We start from the raw sequence: 18,933 nt of genomic DNA, 5'->3' as shown, positions 1-18,933 counted from the left end.
AGAAATTTCGTTCGGGGGCGGGGGAAACAAAGTGACCGGCTCTCACATCACATTCACACCTCAAACTTAAAAAATAGCAATAAAGGGGACTGAATCCTGTTAAACTAAGAAAACCTTTTTTTGATAAAAGTAAATATGTAGCACTGTAAAAGGACTAAATTATTTGGTTTGAAGCTAATGAATAAATGTTGTAGAAATTTACCCGTTTCATTTATAAAATTTCACACATAAATCCAAGACAATAATCTCACAAATTATTTGCATTATTTCTTTAATAACTGACCCCTTTCCACCTGAAGGTATCTATGGAAAAGTTTATTTTGAATATATTTAAAAACATACACTGTATATAACTGTGGTTTTAGACATGTGGAAGATTTTACAGCATCTAGAATTCTAAATACATATTCTTGGTAAGTTTTCAATTAAAAACTACAGACAAAAAAAAAAAGCAATCCTCAAGCCATTCGAAAATCTGGGTTTTGACAGTTATTTAATGCTCAACATCATAAAAGTAACTTTTTCTATTACATCTCACCCATACAATATTTTTGTATAAACCTTATCACTAGATATCAGTTTGTATAATAAGAAGGGATATCAATTATTGAATGCAATATAATTGAAATACTCAATAATTTTTTTTCTCTTACACAGGTTTAAAGATCATACAGTTCCATTCAAATAGCATACAAATGCTACAAGAACACACAATAGAGGAGCTTATTTTTAAACGGGAACATTTTCACAATTACTAAATTTTTACAGTAAAAGTAAATACATATATAATATATTTTACAAAAGTGGGATATAGCACGAAAGGTAGCATATGGGGGAGTGGTAGAAGAATATTTAACTATCTTGGCTCTTGATCAACATTCAAGAGTTGAGTTATCTACATTTAATATTTTTAAATGTTTTGTTTTTAAAGAAAATTACTGGAAATGTTATCTTTTAATTAAAATTGGAACTGTTAAGTCCAAAAAATTGGAAATTTCTACTCTGCCACCTGCTGATTCCAAAAGGTTTAGCTAGCCAAGGAGAAGGTACCCTTACTGCTCTCTTGTGGGTAACATTTCAAAATGATCATGTTTTAAATGTGAAAACTTCAACAGCACTTCTGAAAATGTTCCATTCTGAAAAAAAATCCCTTAAAACGAGTAGGACAACGGCCTTGTCATGTTCCCTTTTATATTTCATCAAAAAGGTGAATGAATGAGGTGAATGTGTTTCCTTTCGTAGAAACGACTAACTTCGCATTGTGGTTTTTACCAAAAATCATTTCCATTTAAATAAACTGTTACACAATCTGATAGAAATCATCCCAAAGATTCAGAAACCATTGAAAAATAAATGAAAAAAAGTTTCCTTTTTTGAAAAAAATAAGCTCCTCTCAATTGTAAAGACCAGGATCTAAAAAAAGGGAGAAAAAAAAATCACTCAATATAAGATATCAACTGATTGAGTCAAGCCATAAATAAATAAATACACCTCACTGAATGATGTCACAATAAAACAAACAAATACAAAGATGTAAAGGTTTTGCGATCACAAATTATTACTAAATGCATGAAGGAAAAATAAGATCATAAAATCTTTAAGCAGTGCTTATTCCAATAAAGAACATGCACTATGCTTACTGCTAAAGTTCAAAGACAGGCAATAGAATCAAAGAAAGATCTCGTAGTCAGATCGCGCTGCATTAATTACGTAAATTATCACAAATGAAATTGAAATAAATTATAACACTAAGACTCAAAATCATAATCAAAAGGACACACTGTTTTTTTAAACAATAGAAGAGATTTCTCAAGGAAGGCCCAAAAAAACATATTTCTAAAGTTGTGAGATTCACAATATTATGTCATTAAATGCTTGATATTAAAATTAAATGTAGCTCAAAGTTTTCATCCTTCAGCCTAAAATCATAATCATTTAAACTGAGATTACAGTATAGAAATAGCATGAATAGTTTTAACCTCTTAACTGCCCCAGATATATATATATCTTCACAAAATTTCTTCCTCTGTAATTTGTTGCGAGCCGTATAACTATGCTCATTGCTTCAGAATGTAATAAATTGACCTTGAACAGGGGTTTACTTGAGAGGCACCTATGTCTTAGAATAGAAGAGTAAGATGTTACTGTAAGGGTGTAAGGCATGCTTTTTTTGTTGTTCCTCTGCTGCATTTACGTCTTGAGTTGTGTGTATGACAGTGTTTTCGAATTCCCTCCCCCCCCCCTCCACTTCCGAATGAATATGTTTGAGAATGAATCTGTATAAATGTGCTGAGAGTGTAAGATTTCGTAGACAATTAAGCAGTTAACAAAAAAAAACATATGCATTGGAACACAGCAAACGTTTCAAATGTATGTTCCATTACAGCAGCTGTGTTCCAACTTTCTTCATCTCGCTCCAAACCTAAAATAATTTGAGATTCTGAAGCACATCAAAAACATTCTCACTGAATTACTATTGTTGACCATCACCACTTTTTTAAAGACATAGTTAAAAACTGCTGATATAATGCAAAGTTTTTACAGAAGCAAGGAAAAGATTATTTAAAAAAAAACAGACTATCCAAAATATATACATAAAAAACTTGCATATTTCAAATACAGTGAATCCTCTTGTTACAACGATACTGGATATAATAAATAAATAAATAAAATCCTCTGATAAATCCCTCTACACACACAACTTGTTTGGAAATGTCTGGGTCTAATGCTAAACATAGTTATAACGATATAGCATCTATTGCTGTAATGATAATTCCTCCACAACACACATGCCCAACCGGTTGCAGGCCAAATGTAGCCTTCAGAGTCATCTGATGTGGTCCACGACCTCAAATCTGATTTTGGAAATATGAACAAAGCATTACATTATCAGATCACTCGAGTGACACTTAGGGCAGTCCCACATCAGTTTGGTGACCCGCAGCAGAACAGCAGGGTTTAACAAGTCAAAATAAAAATTAGGTGCCAGTAAAATTTCACAGAAGCCAAGCAATTTTTCCCCAACAAAATCGGTCCAAAGTAGTGTACTTTTTTGGACTTGGGAACCATTTACATGCTAGCAGAAACACTAGCATAATTTCTGATACTTTTGTGCTGTTCTTCAACTTTAATTAAGTTACCATACATAAAAATATAAAGCACCAATTTCTTTTTTAATCACCACGACAACCTGGTGCTTGATTAAAATCAGGCCCTGATTTACAGATAACTTTAGTAGCCCTTTCATATTTACAGATAACTCCAGTGTTCCAAGGCACAGTTCCAGGGCACTTAAGTGGCCTGCCACACATTTACAAATCACTTAAGTGACTCATGGCATAGTTTATAACAGTGGTTTCTCAACTGCCAGGCTGCAGACTGGTACCAGGCCCGCCATCGGTCAAATTGGGCTGTGAGTCATTTACCATTTCATTTTTACCCATTTATTTCTCATTAGTCATTTTTATGACCAGAACTTCCATTTACAATGAAGAAATCAACCGGGTTTGCAGGCTTCCGAAGGTTAAGAACCACTGGTTTAGAATACTGAAATGGCCCAGAGCACAATTTCATTTCCCTTAAGTGACCAGAGACGACGCTATTCCAGATCACTTGTGTAGCCCATGATACTTTTTCAAACCAATGAAGTGGCCCACGCTCTCTAAAAGGTTGAGCACCCTTGCTTTACAACAATAATTTTTTCTGGGTATGTGAGTATCGTTATATTGAGATTTCAGTGTACATAAAAATCATTCGTAAACTTTCACCTTTATAAAAATATTGAAAAAAGGCAATAACATTAATTATTTCTAGACCTCGATGTTTCAAGACTTGTTCTACACGCTATCCAGACTAACCGACTAATCATGTGTATACACTATCTACCAATAAGTATTTGGACACCTATGCAAATGACGATATCTGCGGTCCTGAGATACGTCACGCCCTCCGCCTGTATATATCATGTAGGAAACAACATCGGCATTAGTCGCACGCAACATGCCACGCAGTTCTGAGCTCTCTGATTTCGAGAAAGGTATAATTATCGGGTATCACAAAAATGACCGATCCTTAAGGGACATATCTAGTGAGCTGAAGTACCCAAAATCGACAGTGGCCTATGTGATTAAGAAGTGGAAGGTGAGCTGTGATTGTCGGAATTTGCCCCGAGTCGGCAGACCAACGAAACTGGGAGATAGAGACCGACGGGTGCTGTCCAGAGAAATTCGGAAGAATCGCACCCAACCGATGGCCTTCATCCGCGAGGAGTTTCAACAGGCATCCGAGAGTATTGTTTCAATGAATACCATCCGTAAGGAAGCACATCTGATTGGTTTTCATGGTCATGCTGCTGCCCGTAAGCCTTTGATCACAAAGTCCAACCGCATTGCTCGGTTAATGTGGTGCAAAGCACATCGAAATTGAACCTTAGATCAGTGGAAATGGGTTCTTTGGAGCGACGAATCAAGGTTCACCCTCTACCGTTCGGATGGCAGGGTCTGGCGTCTGCCTGGAGAACGTCTCCTGCCAGAATGTATTGTGCCAACAGTCAAGTTCGGCGGAGGTGGAATTATGGTCTGGGGGTGTTTCTCCTGGTATGGACTGGGACCCTTAGTCCCCATTCATGGTAAGCTCAACGCCGATGCCTACTGCACTATTTTGGATGACAATGTGCTTCCTACGTTGTGGCAGTTTTACGGGGTGGACCCCTGTTACTTCCAGGACGACAATGCCAGCTGTCATACTGCGAGGTTAACCAAGGCTTGGTATGGTGCCAATAGGGTTCATCGAATGGACTGCCCTGCCCAGAGCCCAGACCTGAACCCTATCGAGAACCTCTGGGACGAGTTGGATCACCGAATTAAGGGGTGCCCTACCCGTCCAAAATCGGTGAAGGAACTGACATGTCTTCTCCAAGCCGAGTGGAAGAAAATACCACTAGCCGTCACACAAGGACTTGTGGAAAGTATGCCCCAGAGGGTTCACGCTGTAATTGCCTCTCGTGGAGGCTCTATCAACTATTGATTTTTAATAAAGTTAGTTTTTATTTTCTATCACAGGTGTCCAAATACTTATTGGTAGATAGTGTATATAATATTAATATATACACACACACACATATTTATTATACACATAAACATGTGAATATATATATTTCCACTACTAATATGGGGGAAAAATATGTTGGAAGCAACCATCCTATCACAGAAAGATACAACCTAAATGATCAAGGAATAAAACCACTGAATATGGAGCAAAATACAACTATGAAGTATAGGGTAACATAAAAAACACCTTTTTCTTCCTGAAAGTCTGCAACTTAATCCCACTACTGCTATTCAAGTCTAACAACAACATGACTAGATCACCCAGACGTGACAATTCTTACTATTGCATGACAACTGATAATGTCTAAACGATTTTCATAAGAATTATTATTATTATTTTGCAGCTTCTGGAGAGCATGGAAATGTAAACTCATAACATACGTATAACTAACATATAATTACATTTCATGAAAACATATTTACAATTTTTCATTTTGGAATTTAAATAATATTTTGCAATAATAATTAATTCAGATTCCTCCGTGCAGTTGATGAAAAAAAGGAATCTGATCTGCTATTTTATCTCTTCCTTTTTTCCCACTTCTTTTCTCACACATTGCCATGTTCGATATCACCTTTCTCACGAATAAGCTGCAAGAAAATCAAATTTAAATATATAAATCAAATCACGCATAAAACTGTATTCACATATCCTATTTGATAAGACAAGAATACACAGACATAAACATAAAAGCATTGAACATTTTTTGTTTGCTCTTTGAAGTTTGCTCTTTGAATGAAATACCCTGTTCTGTACGTTTTTTTGATCCAGAAATTTATTCCTCTAATATAATTACCCTGTCCTCCCCCTCCCTCCCACCGTATGAAAGTAACAGAAGAGACCAATCTTTATAATCTTTTCTACATAAACCTACAATAGGAGACAACCATGATATTGGCTACGGATGTTGAGATATATTGTGGAAATAAAATCATAATAATATGGTAATATATTCTTTACTAATCAAAACACTATAACTCTAAATTATAATGACTGAGATATCAGCATCAAGTTTTCTGAAGCACTTTAATGGGTCATTCTAATCCAGTTATGGTACAAAGAGCTGATATACTGCATTAATCGGCATGCTGGGAAACAGCGCGAGGAAACCAGCAAGCCGGGAAATTCAGGTCATAGATTTCGGAAAATTCCTAAATACCCGGACTCTAACAATAAATTAAAGTGGCTGATTCGTCTGTTCTAAGCACTTTAGAACGTTTTGTTTTTTGTGAATTAGGCATTAGAGATAAATACATCCTAACCGAATATGATGACCCGGTCCGTATTCCAAGTGAAGATATATATATAGTAGACTCTCGAGTATTCAGACTCCCCATTATCTGGCTTAGTTAAATATTAATAATTCTCTGTGATAAAATGAGGAATAATTTATTTTGCCAAGCATTATCAATATGTGTAATCATTTATCAATGAACAGTAAAACAAATTTTAATAATTTTTGTAAGAATTAAGTCTCAACATTAATATTTTGTTTATTTTAAAAGCTTACATATTCATACTATACAGTTTACATGATTTTATTAGGTGCATGATTATGTCCATTTACACAATTTTATGTTGCTCGCAATTAAGTTAGACCTTATCACAAATTTATCTTCAAATGTGTACAATATTTTTATTCTCGGACCTCCTTTCCCTTGTAATAAATTTTTCAAATGCACAATACAAGAGAGCGCATGCACACACACAAAGTAAAGTACATGATGAACATTTATAAAGTACCAGCCTGTACTTAGAGGTTAGAAAACATGAATAAGAGCAGGTTTTGGCAAAAAAAAGTTTTATGATATGGGTGGGGTAGGAATTGAGGATTTATAGAACTCCCACTTATCCAGCTTTTTGTTATCTGGCCTGTCCTTCTGCCACATTAGGCTAGATAGTCTGGAAGCTACCATAGTTCTAACTGGATGTTTACTTTTGCTACTATAAATCTCAGTTTATTGCAAATGTCGAATACTAAACATTCTTTCTTGTAGATTACATGAGCTAAATGGAAAAGTTAGTAGATTGTGAAGTATTTTTGTATTCTTTTATCATGTGATTCAAATTTGAATAAGCAGAGCAAGAAATTGAAGAATTGTACAGAAAAACATGATATTGTTACTAAATTTCATGATATATATTTTCATTCATCACGATATTTACTAAAGTGACAAAGTATTTCTTTCATCTCTGAACATGTAAAATATAGCATCTGCATGCAGCCGCCTTACTACACACATTGTAAATAGATGATCAGGACCACCTTCACCATATGCAGGGACTGATGCAAAAATAATTTAGCACAAATTAATTTATTCAATGGGAGAGGGGAAATAAGTAGGTAAAAATTCACAAATTATTACAAAATGTATAGAAATGCTAAAAAAATATAGACACAATTACATGTAAGTAAATTAACAGAAAAAATTAATCAAAATTTTGAACTGAAGGAAGTTTTGAATTGATGAAAGAAATAATTTCAAAACCAATTAAAACTCGGACAAAATGAAAAAAAAAAACAATACGAGAACTAATGAAAGTTCAAAATCCCTGAATTGAAAATAAAATAATTGACAGAGATAACTCCAGCATCCATGAAAATTTAACATTTAGAATGAAAGTAAGAAATAATTCCAGAATGGATAAAAACCCAGAATTACACAATAGATGAAATAAAAGAATTCATTCAAGGATGAATGGAAATTCAGAATAAACAAAAGCAATACTTCCAAAATTGATGTAAATTCAGAATTCAAGAACAGATGAAAATTCATGATTCCAGAATGGTGAGAATTCATTATTTATGAGAGAAATTATGATTACTGCAAGTGTGGGGGGGGGGGAAGGCAAAATGCAAAGCAAGGACCTGCTGCACATCCCCAAGGGCGGTAGATGATATACTTTGCAGCTGAATCCTTTTTTGATGATTTACGATATACTGAAAAAAAATGACCTTTTTCTCTTGCACAAACAGAAAGGTATATTTATGATTATTTTCACAGTTTAAGCAAGGATTAAAAGAAGGTTAACAAGAACTTCTGTTACTTGCATAACACTGGATCCTCCTTGACTGTCTTCACTTTTAAAAAACATCTTCCTGAAATTACAAAAAAAAAAATGTGTTAGAAATAATTTAAAAAATTTGAATAACTGCTTGCAATTATTGTACACTTAATCTGTTTCCTCTTTAGTAAAGTTTAGAAAACTTTTAAGTAGTTTTGAATGTTCAAGGTTCCCAATAATTCGAGAAGCTGCAATTTTTTGAATTTTTTGTCAAAACCCTTTTCTTCTCACTTTTTTTTTTTGTTCCTGAAGGGGCATGTACAAAGTTTTATTTTCCCTGCATTCTGTTCGCTATGGTTTGGTTTTGCGAATTAGATGTACTCTTGCCCTCTTTCTTATTTTTCCTCTCCTCCCCTCCCCATGCACCACTTAGTTTTGACTGCAGCCTTAGCTATACAAAATCAAAGGGGGCATACCACAAGCTTTATCGAATCCATCGTTGGCAGATCATCCAAGGTTTGGCATTTATCTAGTGCATGTTGCTTAGCTTGTGATGAAATATTTATTTACAACCATACACGTGTATGAGAAATTGCAGCAAACTACCCAAGGAAAATGCATAGTGTGCGCATGACGACGTCTTAAGAATGTGCCTTGAATGTGTTTGATTTTTTTCACAAATGTAAGAAATCTGACTTTAAAAGGCATTTGCAGCCCTCATCTGTGATGAAGTCGGCACACATTTGATAAGTTCAAGGAAAAACATTTTTTAATAATTATTATTCAATGGAAATATTGATGGTTTATAATTTCATCAAATAAGTTTTTCTTATGCAACTTTTTTTAGTAAACCAAGGTGGTCTCAATCCTATTCACCTTATATTATCAAGGCTCTACCACATAATCCTTTTCACTACTTAAATTTTTCAAATGTGAACTAGAAAAATGCCATACATTATATTCATTCTTTTTTTGCAAGCTCCTATGGAAAAAACAAAAAAGCATATTATTTTTCAAAACAGTGGTGCATTTCTGAATATTTAAAAAAATTTGCCATTAGCATAGCTTTACAAATACTGAATTGAACATATTGTGTTCATACATATTCTTTTGCATAACAGTTAAGTTGCATGGGTTTTAACTAGGGTCTGGAAAATTTGCCACAGACATTTTGTCTTCAAAACATTTTGCTCCTGGCACTTTTTGCCCCAAACGTTTTACCCGTGACAGGATTAAGTGAGTGTGTGAATGACTGTATAAGTGACTAAGTGATAAGTGAGTGGATCAGGGGGCGTATGGATAAGTGATTATATGAGTGAGTACCAGTGAGAGGGTGAGTAACTGTATAAGTGACCAGGTGAGTCAGTCTTTCACACATGCACTCACTCAATTGCTCACTCTTTCGGTAACTCATCCATTCACTTGGTCACTCATATGATCATTCACCTACTCACTTGGCCAAGTCCAGGACAAAAATGTCAGGGCAAGTTTCAGTAAATCGGGTCAACCATGCCCCACAATGGATTTAACCTCTTCAGCAACGGAAAACACCTTACCTTGTGTCTTGTTACGAGCATTTGGAAAATGAAAGACACTTTTCCTCGTTTCCAGTCGACACAATGTGTACAATATTCAAATTACAGAATTCAGAGGAGAGACAGGGAGCTACTTAATTTGCCAAAGAATCTTGCAAAATATAACTTTTAGCTAAATAAAAATTATCTTCCATAAAAATAATCACCTTCATCAGATAGATGTCATTGTTTGGCAGTTATCCAAAAATCAGGGTTTCAAGCTTCAGATCTTTCCTCGAAAAAGCAGCAACAACAGCAGCAGCAACAGATGAAATTCCTAATCCATGCTTTAAACTCCTGCCACAGTGACGGCTGCATGATGTTCTTCCATACCTGATCTTCATACTCTGTCCATGGATCACTATATGCACCTTGAAATTAAAAATGCATGCAATTCTTCTGTTATACAAATATCTATCTCATCATAAAAGATAGTGAACTAAATATTATTTGCGAAAAATGTTGGAACATTCCTTTGCAGGAAAACAAAAAAAAAAGTGTTATCAAAAGTGCGATTTCTAGAACAAAGAGTGGTTATATTTGAGGCGTCTATCGCACATCTGGAGGACCAATGTGGACTACTTTCCTGAATAACTGAAATGTGTGGCTTTTGAGAACTACTCAGGCAAGAACTTAAGGCTTTTAAACACTGGGGTTAAGTAGTTGGGGGGGGGGGGGGAAATTTAATAGTTAACTAAATTTTAAGTTGACAGGTAACATATGCAAACGTTAAGGACTGTTTATATGAGTTAAGTTAGTAAATGATTTAGTGGCTAAGTAAAGTCAAATAGAGTGTGGTCTATTTCTTTGATTAAGTAGGAACTATGTGCATGTGGCTTTGTGTTATCCAATCACCATTCACTTGATTATACTTGAGACAGAGTTTAACTACGACTAATTTTTATTCGACACACATTTCACTACTTAATCATTTAACTCATGTTAACAGGCCTCAACATGATGTGGGATGAAAGTAAGAGATCATCATCACTTCCCACATTAATAAAGATCAGCATAATCAGAGAAACGAGATTTAATAATTCAATATTTATTTAGTTATATAAAATTATGAAATTGGTTCTCCGATCATTTGGTCTTCATAAATGTGTGATCTAACAATAATTTAAATGTTTTCTCCACAAACAAAGCTTATGTTCTGCACAGCATTGCTAAAAGGTATTAATTGATAAATAACATTCCAACTATGAAATCCAGACCTAGCATCCCCGAACATGACTGCAAAGGAACAACTACATAAGAGTGAACAAAGGAAGACGCACGTGAGAAGTATCAAATAATTTGGTATAAACAGAAATTCTGCATGGCCCGATCACTAGGGAAAAAATTTAATACAGAATTTGCATACACCTCAGCAACTGAAACTATTACATCTTAAATTTAAGAACAAAATGTCTGGTCAAAGTCATACAACAAGTCTTAGATCCATTTTATAGTAAATATTTTATATTATGTTTAATACAGTTAGTGGGACTGACTACCAGGTGGCAAAAAGCCACAAAATATTTCAAGCAAGTATTAAATTTCTTAGATTTCTAGTTTAGAACTGGAAATATGACCGTAGAAGACTCTTTCCCACCAGGGTCCATCTCCTCACATTGCAACAGTATTTCTACACAATAAAAAATATCAAATATCTGAATGCATGAGAGGGCTTACTAGAGCTTATTTTATCATTTGAAGAGGACAAATTCTATTGTAAAATTGCAATTTGTATAGCAAACCATTTCTTTAAAATTATTTTGAGAGGGTAGGGAGGATGCAAGATAATTTAGTTAGAGGAATAAATTTCTGAATTCAAAAAAATGCAGGACAGGGTATTTTGATAGATAGAAAAAAACTTACCAAAGCCAATGAAAATGTTAGCATAAAAAAAGAAAAATTCATAGGAAATGAGACATGAGCATTTGCATATGAATAAAAACATTCAAAACCTACTACAGTCGACACTCATTTTTATGCACCTGTATGAGCGGACTTGAGTAATTAGTTTGTAAAATTGAAAGTTTGTAAATGAGAAAGACATTTAAAGGAATGGTATATCATTTGAGACCAAGGAGGACTAGTCTGTAAAAATGTGAAGTTTTTAAAATGGATGTCTGTAAAATCGAGCGCCGACTGTATAAGTTTGTTGGATTAGATAAAACCTCTACAGAAATAATAATAATAACGGCTGATTAAGGTAAGTTGCAATTCACACCTTGTCAAATTGAGACACAGTCTATGCTTGTTTTAATGACTATGCATTATAGTGACCATTCATTAAAACCACCGATAGGATAAGTCCCAAATGTTTTCATATAATGACAATCTCATATGTTTATATCAAAGGAATGATAGACTGATATATCTATATTTCCTGTTTGACAAATTTTGAAGATGAGAGACATGAATCTGATTTGTTTTGTTTTTTTTTTCACTTCGTGCATAAGATAGGAAACTTGAATAGCCAAAATTATTGTTTTCACACATTGATGATACGAAGCAATAAATGCCATTATTGATACATCTGAAGACTTGATCTTCATTTAGTTGATTTTGAGCAATTTTTAATGGAATGCTTCATTTAATAAAATGTTACATTGCTTTGAATGGGAAAATTTACATTTCCCCATAGGTAGTGACAATCAATTCATTTTTCTTATTTGTGCTCGCTAATTAAATATCCATTTATTTCAAAAATTCGGATATTTATATATATATATTCATTTCCAAATAAACTACAATGAGCAAAAAGTGATTTTAAATAGACATATTAGTCTGATCAGCATTGATGCTCGCAAAACCTCGCCAAAGGCATGCCGTCAAACTCGAGGAACACCAGCTTTTTTAATGTTGTGGTCTGGTCCATTCCTGGTATGCCAGGAAAAGTGAGGTTCAATAAGGATCACAAAATGCATTTAGCCAATTCAATGGATTTTTAAGATATTTAAGAATTTTCCAGAATCTGAGACTTAAACTTCCTTGCATGCTTGTCCCCCTCGATGTTTCCTGGCACGAAGGCTAATGTAGGGGAATATGATAATCTTAAAATCTTTCATTTTATTTATGGAAATGTCATTCTCATATAGAAATTTAGTAGAATTATTATGAATGATAATGCACATTACAGTGAATGATTCGAGCTGAAGTAAATTGACAAGCCAAAGCAAAAGTAAAACTACAACTTCTCAAATCCTGACACTTTGCCTGAATTTTTTTTCCCTCACTAGGGGGGGACTCAGTAGGGGGACTAGGGTATAGTCCACCTACTGAGTTGGCTCTACAGCATAATTATTTCTCAGAAAGTTGCGCAATATGTGGAAATGTTTGCCATCAAACCAAAGATATTTTGTTAGTCAATGAATGCTGTAGTTGATTTGAGTTGTTTTATACCCTGTATAGTTCACCCTGTAGTGTATACCCTGTACTTACTTTATTTCTGGGAAAGGAAGATGGGGCTCCTGGCTCTATATCATTACTAAACAGAATTATTAGGTTACAGACCTAATAATTCTATCTTGTCTAACAAGTAGGGATATCTATCGTTGATAAAATGGTGAAAATGATGGTATTTAAAAAATGAATCTCCTATAAATCTGAATTTTTTTGCTAACTCGAACAGTCCTAACATCATCTGGTTCAGATTGGATGAGTTTTGCTATAATATTTTATTTAAACTGAAAATTATCAAATGCTTCTTGCATTTTTGTTCGAAGATCAAGTTCACAAATTACGCAACAGATAATTAATGGTCAATCTGAGGTTCATTTCAACTATCATTTAGAATTTAAAACAAATGAAGTAGAATGTCAAACTCAACTTACCCGATGTGAACAGATCATGTTTTTGTTTAACATCAGACAACTGGAAAAAAATTATTGATACATAAATAAATACATATGCGTCTATGAATGTAACTTAGTATAAGCTTAAACATTTAATTTGGATGCTGAAAAAAAATGTATGATAAAAAGTAACAATAATTTAATCTTATTTTTTGTTGCACACACGTCCTAATAATAAGACCACTTCTTACAGTTTGTAGCTGATTCTAGTTGGTAGCATTAAAGTTTTTTTCATATGTCTTGGAGAGGTTGGTGCACTAACCCCTTTGAAAGGAGAAAATCCTGTTTTAGCAATCTGTTCTATAAGGCTTGCTTTCTTTCAAACCGAGCACAACTCTGGTCTATTGCCATGGACAATTTAATACTGATTGAGTTGTGCCAGAAGTGTGAGTATATGTACCTAACAGTCTGAGTGAATGTATAGTGTTGTGCGTGAATTTTTAGTGCTATCTATATATTTAAAATTTTGAATGAAGTGTAATGATTGAATATTTGTGCCATTGTAGGTCTGCTGCTCTCTGTGGTCGAGACTTTTTAATGGGGAGATAAGCTTGCATTCGCATCTCAAAGTTGGGAACGACAGAAAACCAACTTCAGCCAACCACCACAGTGGTGGTCGTGGTGGGATTCGAACCAGGATTCTCGCAATGCAACTCTGACCACTCTAAGGCATCACACCCTTTACAGTCTACAGGTCAGATATGCAATATTTCTGCCACTCATGGACCAAAAACTTGTGTATAAAGGGTGGCCATATGACCAGTGTCCCAATATCCTGTATTTTACAGAATATCTCCTACCTTTTTTTGTAAAAAACTTTTTGTTTTATCATCTATTTTTTAGAGATGCAGTCAAATTCTCAAAATCAAGATTATGATTATTTTCATGGCTTGTAAATTATATTACGATATTTGACTCTAATTACTGTAACTATATATATATATATAAAATCAGTCATATAAATATATTAATCTCACATATTTTTCACAAACATATACATTTTTTCAGCAACTTGCAGTAATCATAATTTTTTGCCATTGGCTATTTTTCAACAATTTTAGCAATATTTTGCAACTTTCCTTGCCTTTGACAATTATTTTTTTTACTATAATTGACAACTGCAACTGGCAACTTCTCAACCCCAAAAAATGTATTTTTTCTTTTTTTTTTGATTTGATGCAATGGCAACAATTCACATTATGTTTGTAACATCTTTTTTTTCAAGATAAATTCTTTGTGAATAATTTTTTCCCTAAAAGTTTGGAGTTTTTACAATAAAGATAGAAATTCGGAACATAAAAGAATTTTTCGGGAGTGTGGGAGGACGAGTTGAAATTTGGGAGCCTCCCACAAAATCCGGCAGAAATGGCAGGTACGAAATACGGTCAGCCTATGGTTTTATCATGTTGCATGTGCTAATAATTTGCTATCGGAACAACTTCTCAGGCCAGATGAGACCCCTTGGTGAGCTGCATTCGGCTTGCAGATCAGAGGTTATGCACACCTGTTCTAAGGTATCTTTTGCACCTTCCGGATAGATTCTAACAAAGACTAATCGATCGGATGTGGAACAAGTATCTTATCAACCTGGCAAGCCCAATGGTCACAACAGTCAGGAAGTAGATTGAAGTTCTCAAAAGCATCTTTATTTTTGAAGGGGGGAAAAAAGAAGCCAAATATCGCTTAATAAATATGAAATACACAAACCTCTTTAACATACGAATCTTCTAAGACATCATCCATTCTAAAATCTACCGCTTCAGCTTCATTAATCTAAACAGGATTTAAAACAATAACAACAGATAAAATTACCTTCACATACTTTAATGATGCATGTCTTTTAAAAGCAAACTGAATGATCAGGGAAAATTTTTTAAATTAATTTTAACCCTTTTTAAGCAGTTTTTAAAATTTCCCTGATCCGCATTATAACTGGCACAGTGGAAATCCCAAAACCTTCTAGAAATTTCAACCTATTTAAGAATTTTTTTTCAATTGCTAATAACTACGCTGAAATTGTATAAAAATGTGTTCCTCTTTTTGTTTTTCTTTCCCTCGGACTGTGACGTGCACTGTGCTTACCACAGGTGTTTAATTTTTTTATTGTTTTGTATTTTCCATAGTGATTTAACTGATGGTTATTTTCTATTCTTCATACATGTGTACTTGGACTGTGACAGGCATTGCGCTTACCACATTAGCATTTCTGTTGTTCCCAATTTTTTTTTCTCGGACTGTGACCTGCATTGTGCTTACCACAGATGTTTATTTTTTCATTGTTCTGCATTTTCCATTGATATATAACATATATATAACTGATGTTCCCCCCCCCCTTTTCATACATATGTATCTGGACTGTGACGTGCATTGTACTTACCATAGATGCTTAATCTTTGCATTTACCATATTTCCATTTCTGTTGTCCTCTCCTATTTTCTCTTTTTTCTTCTTCTTGGACATGCATTGTGCTTCCACAGATGTTTGATTTTTGCATTATTTTGTGGTTACTATATATTTTAATTTTTTTTTTGTCCCCATATGCTTTGAAAAAGTGTTCTCATGTATGATCAGGTGGGGTGGATGGATTTGATGGGCTGGGGAGGGTGTTGCTACTTTTCCAACAGATACCCTTCACATTAGAGGAATATTAACATGAGTATCTGTCTGGTAGTTCAAGATTAGGTTTTCTGAACATTGTTCACCGGTGGTCAAAAGAATGATCGGTTTTATTCTTAAAAAGGTCTCTTCGCATTCTCCTAAAGTCATTCTTCTTTTCTGAGGCTTAATTTGTCTTGGACTGGAGTATGTCGTAAGGTTTTGGAGACCTTACCTACAAAGGGTAGTACATAGACTTGGTTGAGCAGGATGTAGAGAAGAGAATACTCTTGTTGGTACACAAGGCTTGAAGAGCTATGAAGAAAGACTTGATTTCTTGAATATGTTTACATTGGATGAACGCAGGTGTCGGGGAGATATGATAGAAGTGTTCAAAATTTTCTACAGGATGGGTAGGACCATCAGTTATTTATACACCATCAATCAACTGCTTCGACAAGGAGACACCAGTATCGTTTAGTAAGGGACAATTCCAGGTTGTGGTGTCATAGCGTTGTAAATAAATGGAGTAGCTTATCTCTGGGGATTGTGATTTCCAACACAATTGATACGTTTAAAAAGAAGTATGATAAACATAGTGCGATAAATCGTATCCATATTTTTTATGTATAATTTTTTCAGTCATCTTCTTGGGCAATTTGCCTGTTGTGGTATTTGTATTTGTAGTAAGAAACTCACAATGGTATCTGGGTTCGGGGATGCTGTTTTTGAAAGAGTTTTAATAACCTGGAGTTATCTCGGGATTGCCACTGTAAGAATGGAGAAAACAAAATTGTTACACTTGTGATTGTTTTCCACATTCTTCTTTTTAATGAATTCAGATTCAAAAATTTACACTCATGTGAAAGCAGCTAATTTAATTTTTTAGATGTCACTGTGTTTATATTTATGTTAATTTTTCAACCCCAATACAACAATTTTTCTTGATTTATTGGACAAAAATGTTGGTTTTACCTGATTTGATATTTTTCGAGCATGAGAATGCATTGTAAGCAACGTGGTGGATTGTACTGCCTACTATAGGGTTTGGCAAAACAAAATATATTTTAGGTGCCAGAAAAAATTTATCAAGAGCCCCATTCATACTTCCTACATGAAAAATAGTTTATAATAATGTTTCTTTTGATTTTTCTTGGACTTGGTGGCCCCTTGACATGTGTTGGTAGACACACCTTGACATGAATTCCAAAAAATATTTTCTGTCTATAAACTTCAATTCAGTCTCCAAAGCAGAATTTTTCGCATTGTTCTGCAACAACTCCTCAGCTGACTAAAAACATTCTGCAGTATTTTCTTCCTAATATAGTGTTTAGAAAACAGAATCGTTCTATGCACGTAATCATTCTTTTTCTTGAAACTCTTTCTGAGATTGATCTGTGATGAATTTAGCATTTTTCTGCTTCAGGGAATTCAACAATCACGAGATTTTAATGTTTTCAGTACCATGCCAAATTTTAGTCGCCATGAAACCTTGAGCTTAGGCTCAAGATTTGTCACTCCTTGACCTAGATAGTAATAATATAATATCACCTACACCACCGACGATGAAAAGCTATGGGTATAATATAGAAGCTCCAGTGGGTTTGCTTGACTTAGGGGTGATGAGATAGAAAATTTTCTGAAGAAGGGGCAATGGAACAGAAAGTTTCGGAAGCTATGATTTACTACTATATAATAAAGTTCATACTTTTTGGGCTGTTATGCCATGTTCCAGGCTTCTTTGAAGCAGACATTTACTCTACGATGATGTCCACATCAGTAGTGGACATCTTCACTGCAGTTTTCAACAAGCGAGGAAACGAAACAACTTCCTTGGATGACCATTGTTCACTGGTGCTTTTGCTGAGCACACAGAAAGATCAACCTCATCGTTGTGACGTTGAGCAAGTGAAGTGTTAATGTTGATGGGACATGGCGGCTTTTGTTTGAGTGGGTAGGAATTGGAGTCTTTAAATTCGAATGGGGGGTCAGAATTCGAAAGAGTTGATTTCCTAATCGTCCTGATCTTGGTATTTCAGATCGTTAGGAGTCTTGCTCAAATACAGCCCTTCTTTCCTGTTGAAATTACCTTTGTGCTTAACAATCTCTACAGCTTTACGATTTAGTTGGGAGTAGAAATGTGTCTCTGGCGATGATGATCGGTGAGGCGAGCATCAACGACACTGCCGCCCGGGGAAAACAGAAAAATCTGCTGTCACTGAACACACCTTCCTCGAGGGTTATGACATCCACTTCCAAGACACTGTTATCCTCTCTTCTGAAACAGATTTCTATTCCTGACTAAACAGCAAAGCTATAGAGATCATTAAGCACGAAGATAATTTTAACAGGAAGGAAGAAGGGCTGCATTTGAGCAAGATATGGCTCCCGACAATCTGAAATATTAAGATCACGACAGTTAGAAAATCAACTCTTCTGAATTCTAACCCCCTATTAGAATTTGTAAACTCTGATCCCCACCCACCCAATCAGAAGCTGTCACATCCCATCAACATCAACACATCATTTGCTCGACGTCATAATGATGAGAGGTTAATCCTTCCATGTCTCCAGTAAAAGCATGGACAACAGCCATCCAAGGAGGTTGTTTCATATCCTTGCTTGTCGAAAACTGCACTGAAGATGTCCACCACAGTAGTAGATGAAACGTCTGCTTCAACGAAGCCTAGAACACAGCATAACAGCCTGAAAGGTACGAACTTCATTATTAACTTTTGCAGTGAAAGCTTGCCTACTACTATATAATTTATTTAACCCAAGCAAAAAGGATACACAGAGAGTAA

At 34.7% G+C, this 18,933-nt stretch overlaps 1 protein-coding gene across 6 annotated transcripts in view; it reads right to left on the bottom strand.

Annotated features, from left to right (window-relative positions):
* Nucleotides 1-300: 300 nt before the first annotated feature.
* Nucleotides 301-18,933, bottom strand: part of LOC149078224 (uncharacterized) — a 52,624-nt gene continuing 33,991 nt past the window's right edge. For 3 of the 6 annotated variants that reach the window (XM_089241825.1, XM_089241822.1, XM_089241824.1), the window contains exons 4-8: nucleotides 15,242-15,307; nucleotides 13,514-13,553; nucleotides 9,857-10,050; nucleotides 8,158-8,209; nucleotides 301-5,699 (exon numbers count right to left, since the gene is read on the bottom strand). In XM_089241825.1, coding sequence (XP_089097951.1) covers nucleotides 9,887-10,050; nucleotides 13,514-13,553; nucleotides 15,242-15,307 — 270 coding nt within the window. In that variant the 3' untranslated portion in view covers nucleotides 301-5,699; nucleotides 8,158-8,209; nucleotides 9,857-9,886. Of the gene's footprint in view, nucleotides 5,700-8,157; nucleotides 8,210-9,856; nucleotides 10,061-13,513; nucleotides 13,554-15,241; nucleotides 15,308-18,933 lie in introns of all 6 variants that reach the window. The other 3 variants (XM_089241823.1, XM_089241826.1, XM_089241827.1) reach the window with 3 other exon arrangements.

This window comes from Pholcus phalangioides, unplaced genomic scaffold (assembly GCF_987345545.1).
Source record: "Pholcus phalangioides strain wild (caught in Gottingen) unplaced genomic scaffold, Ppha-v1.0 ptg000014l_1, whole genome shotgun sequence".
Lineage (NCBI taxonomy): Eukaryota > Metazoa > Arthropoda > Arachnida > Araneae > Pholcidae > Pholcus > Pholcus phalangioides.
The sequence above is the reverse complement of the archived record's forward strand: the minus strand, read 5'-3'. Positions and strand labels throughout refer to the sequence as shown.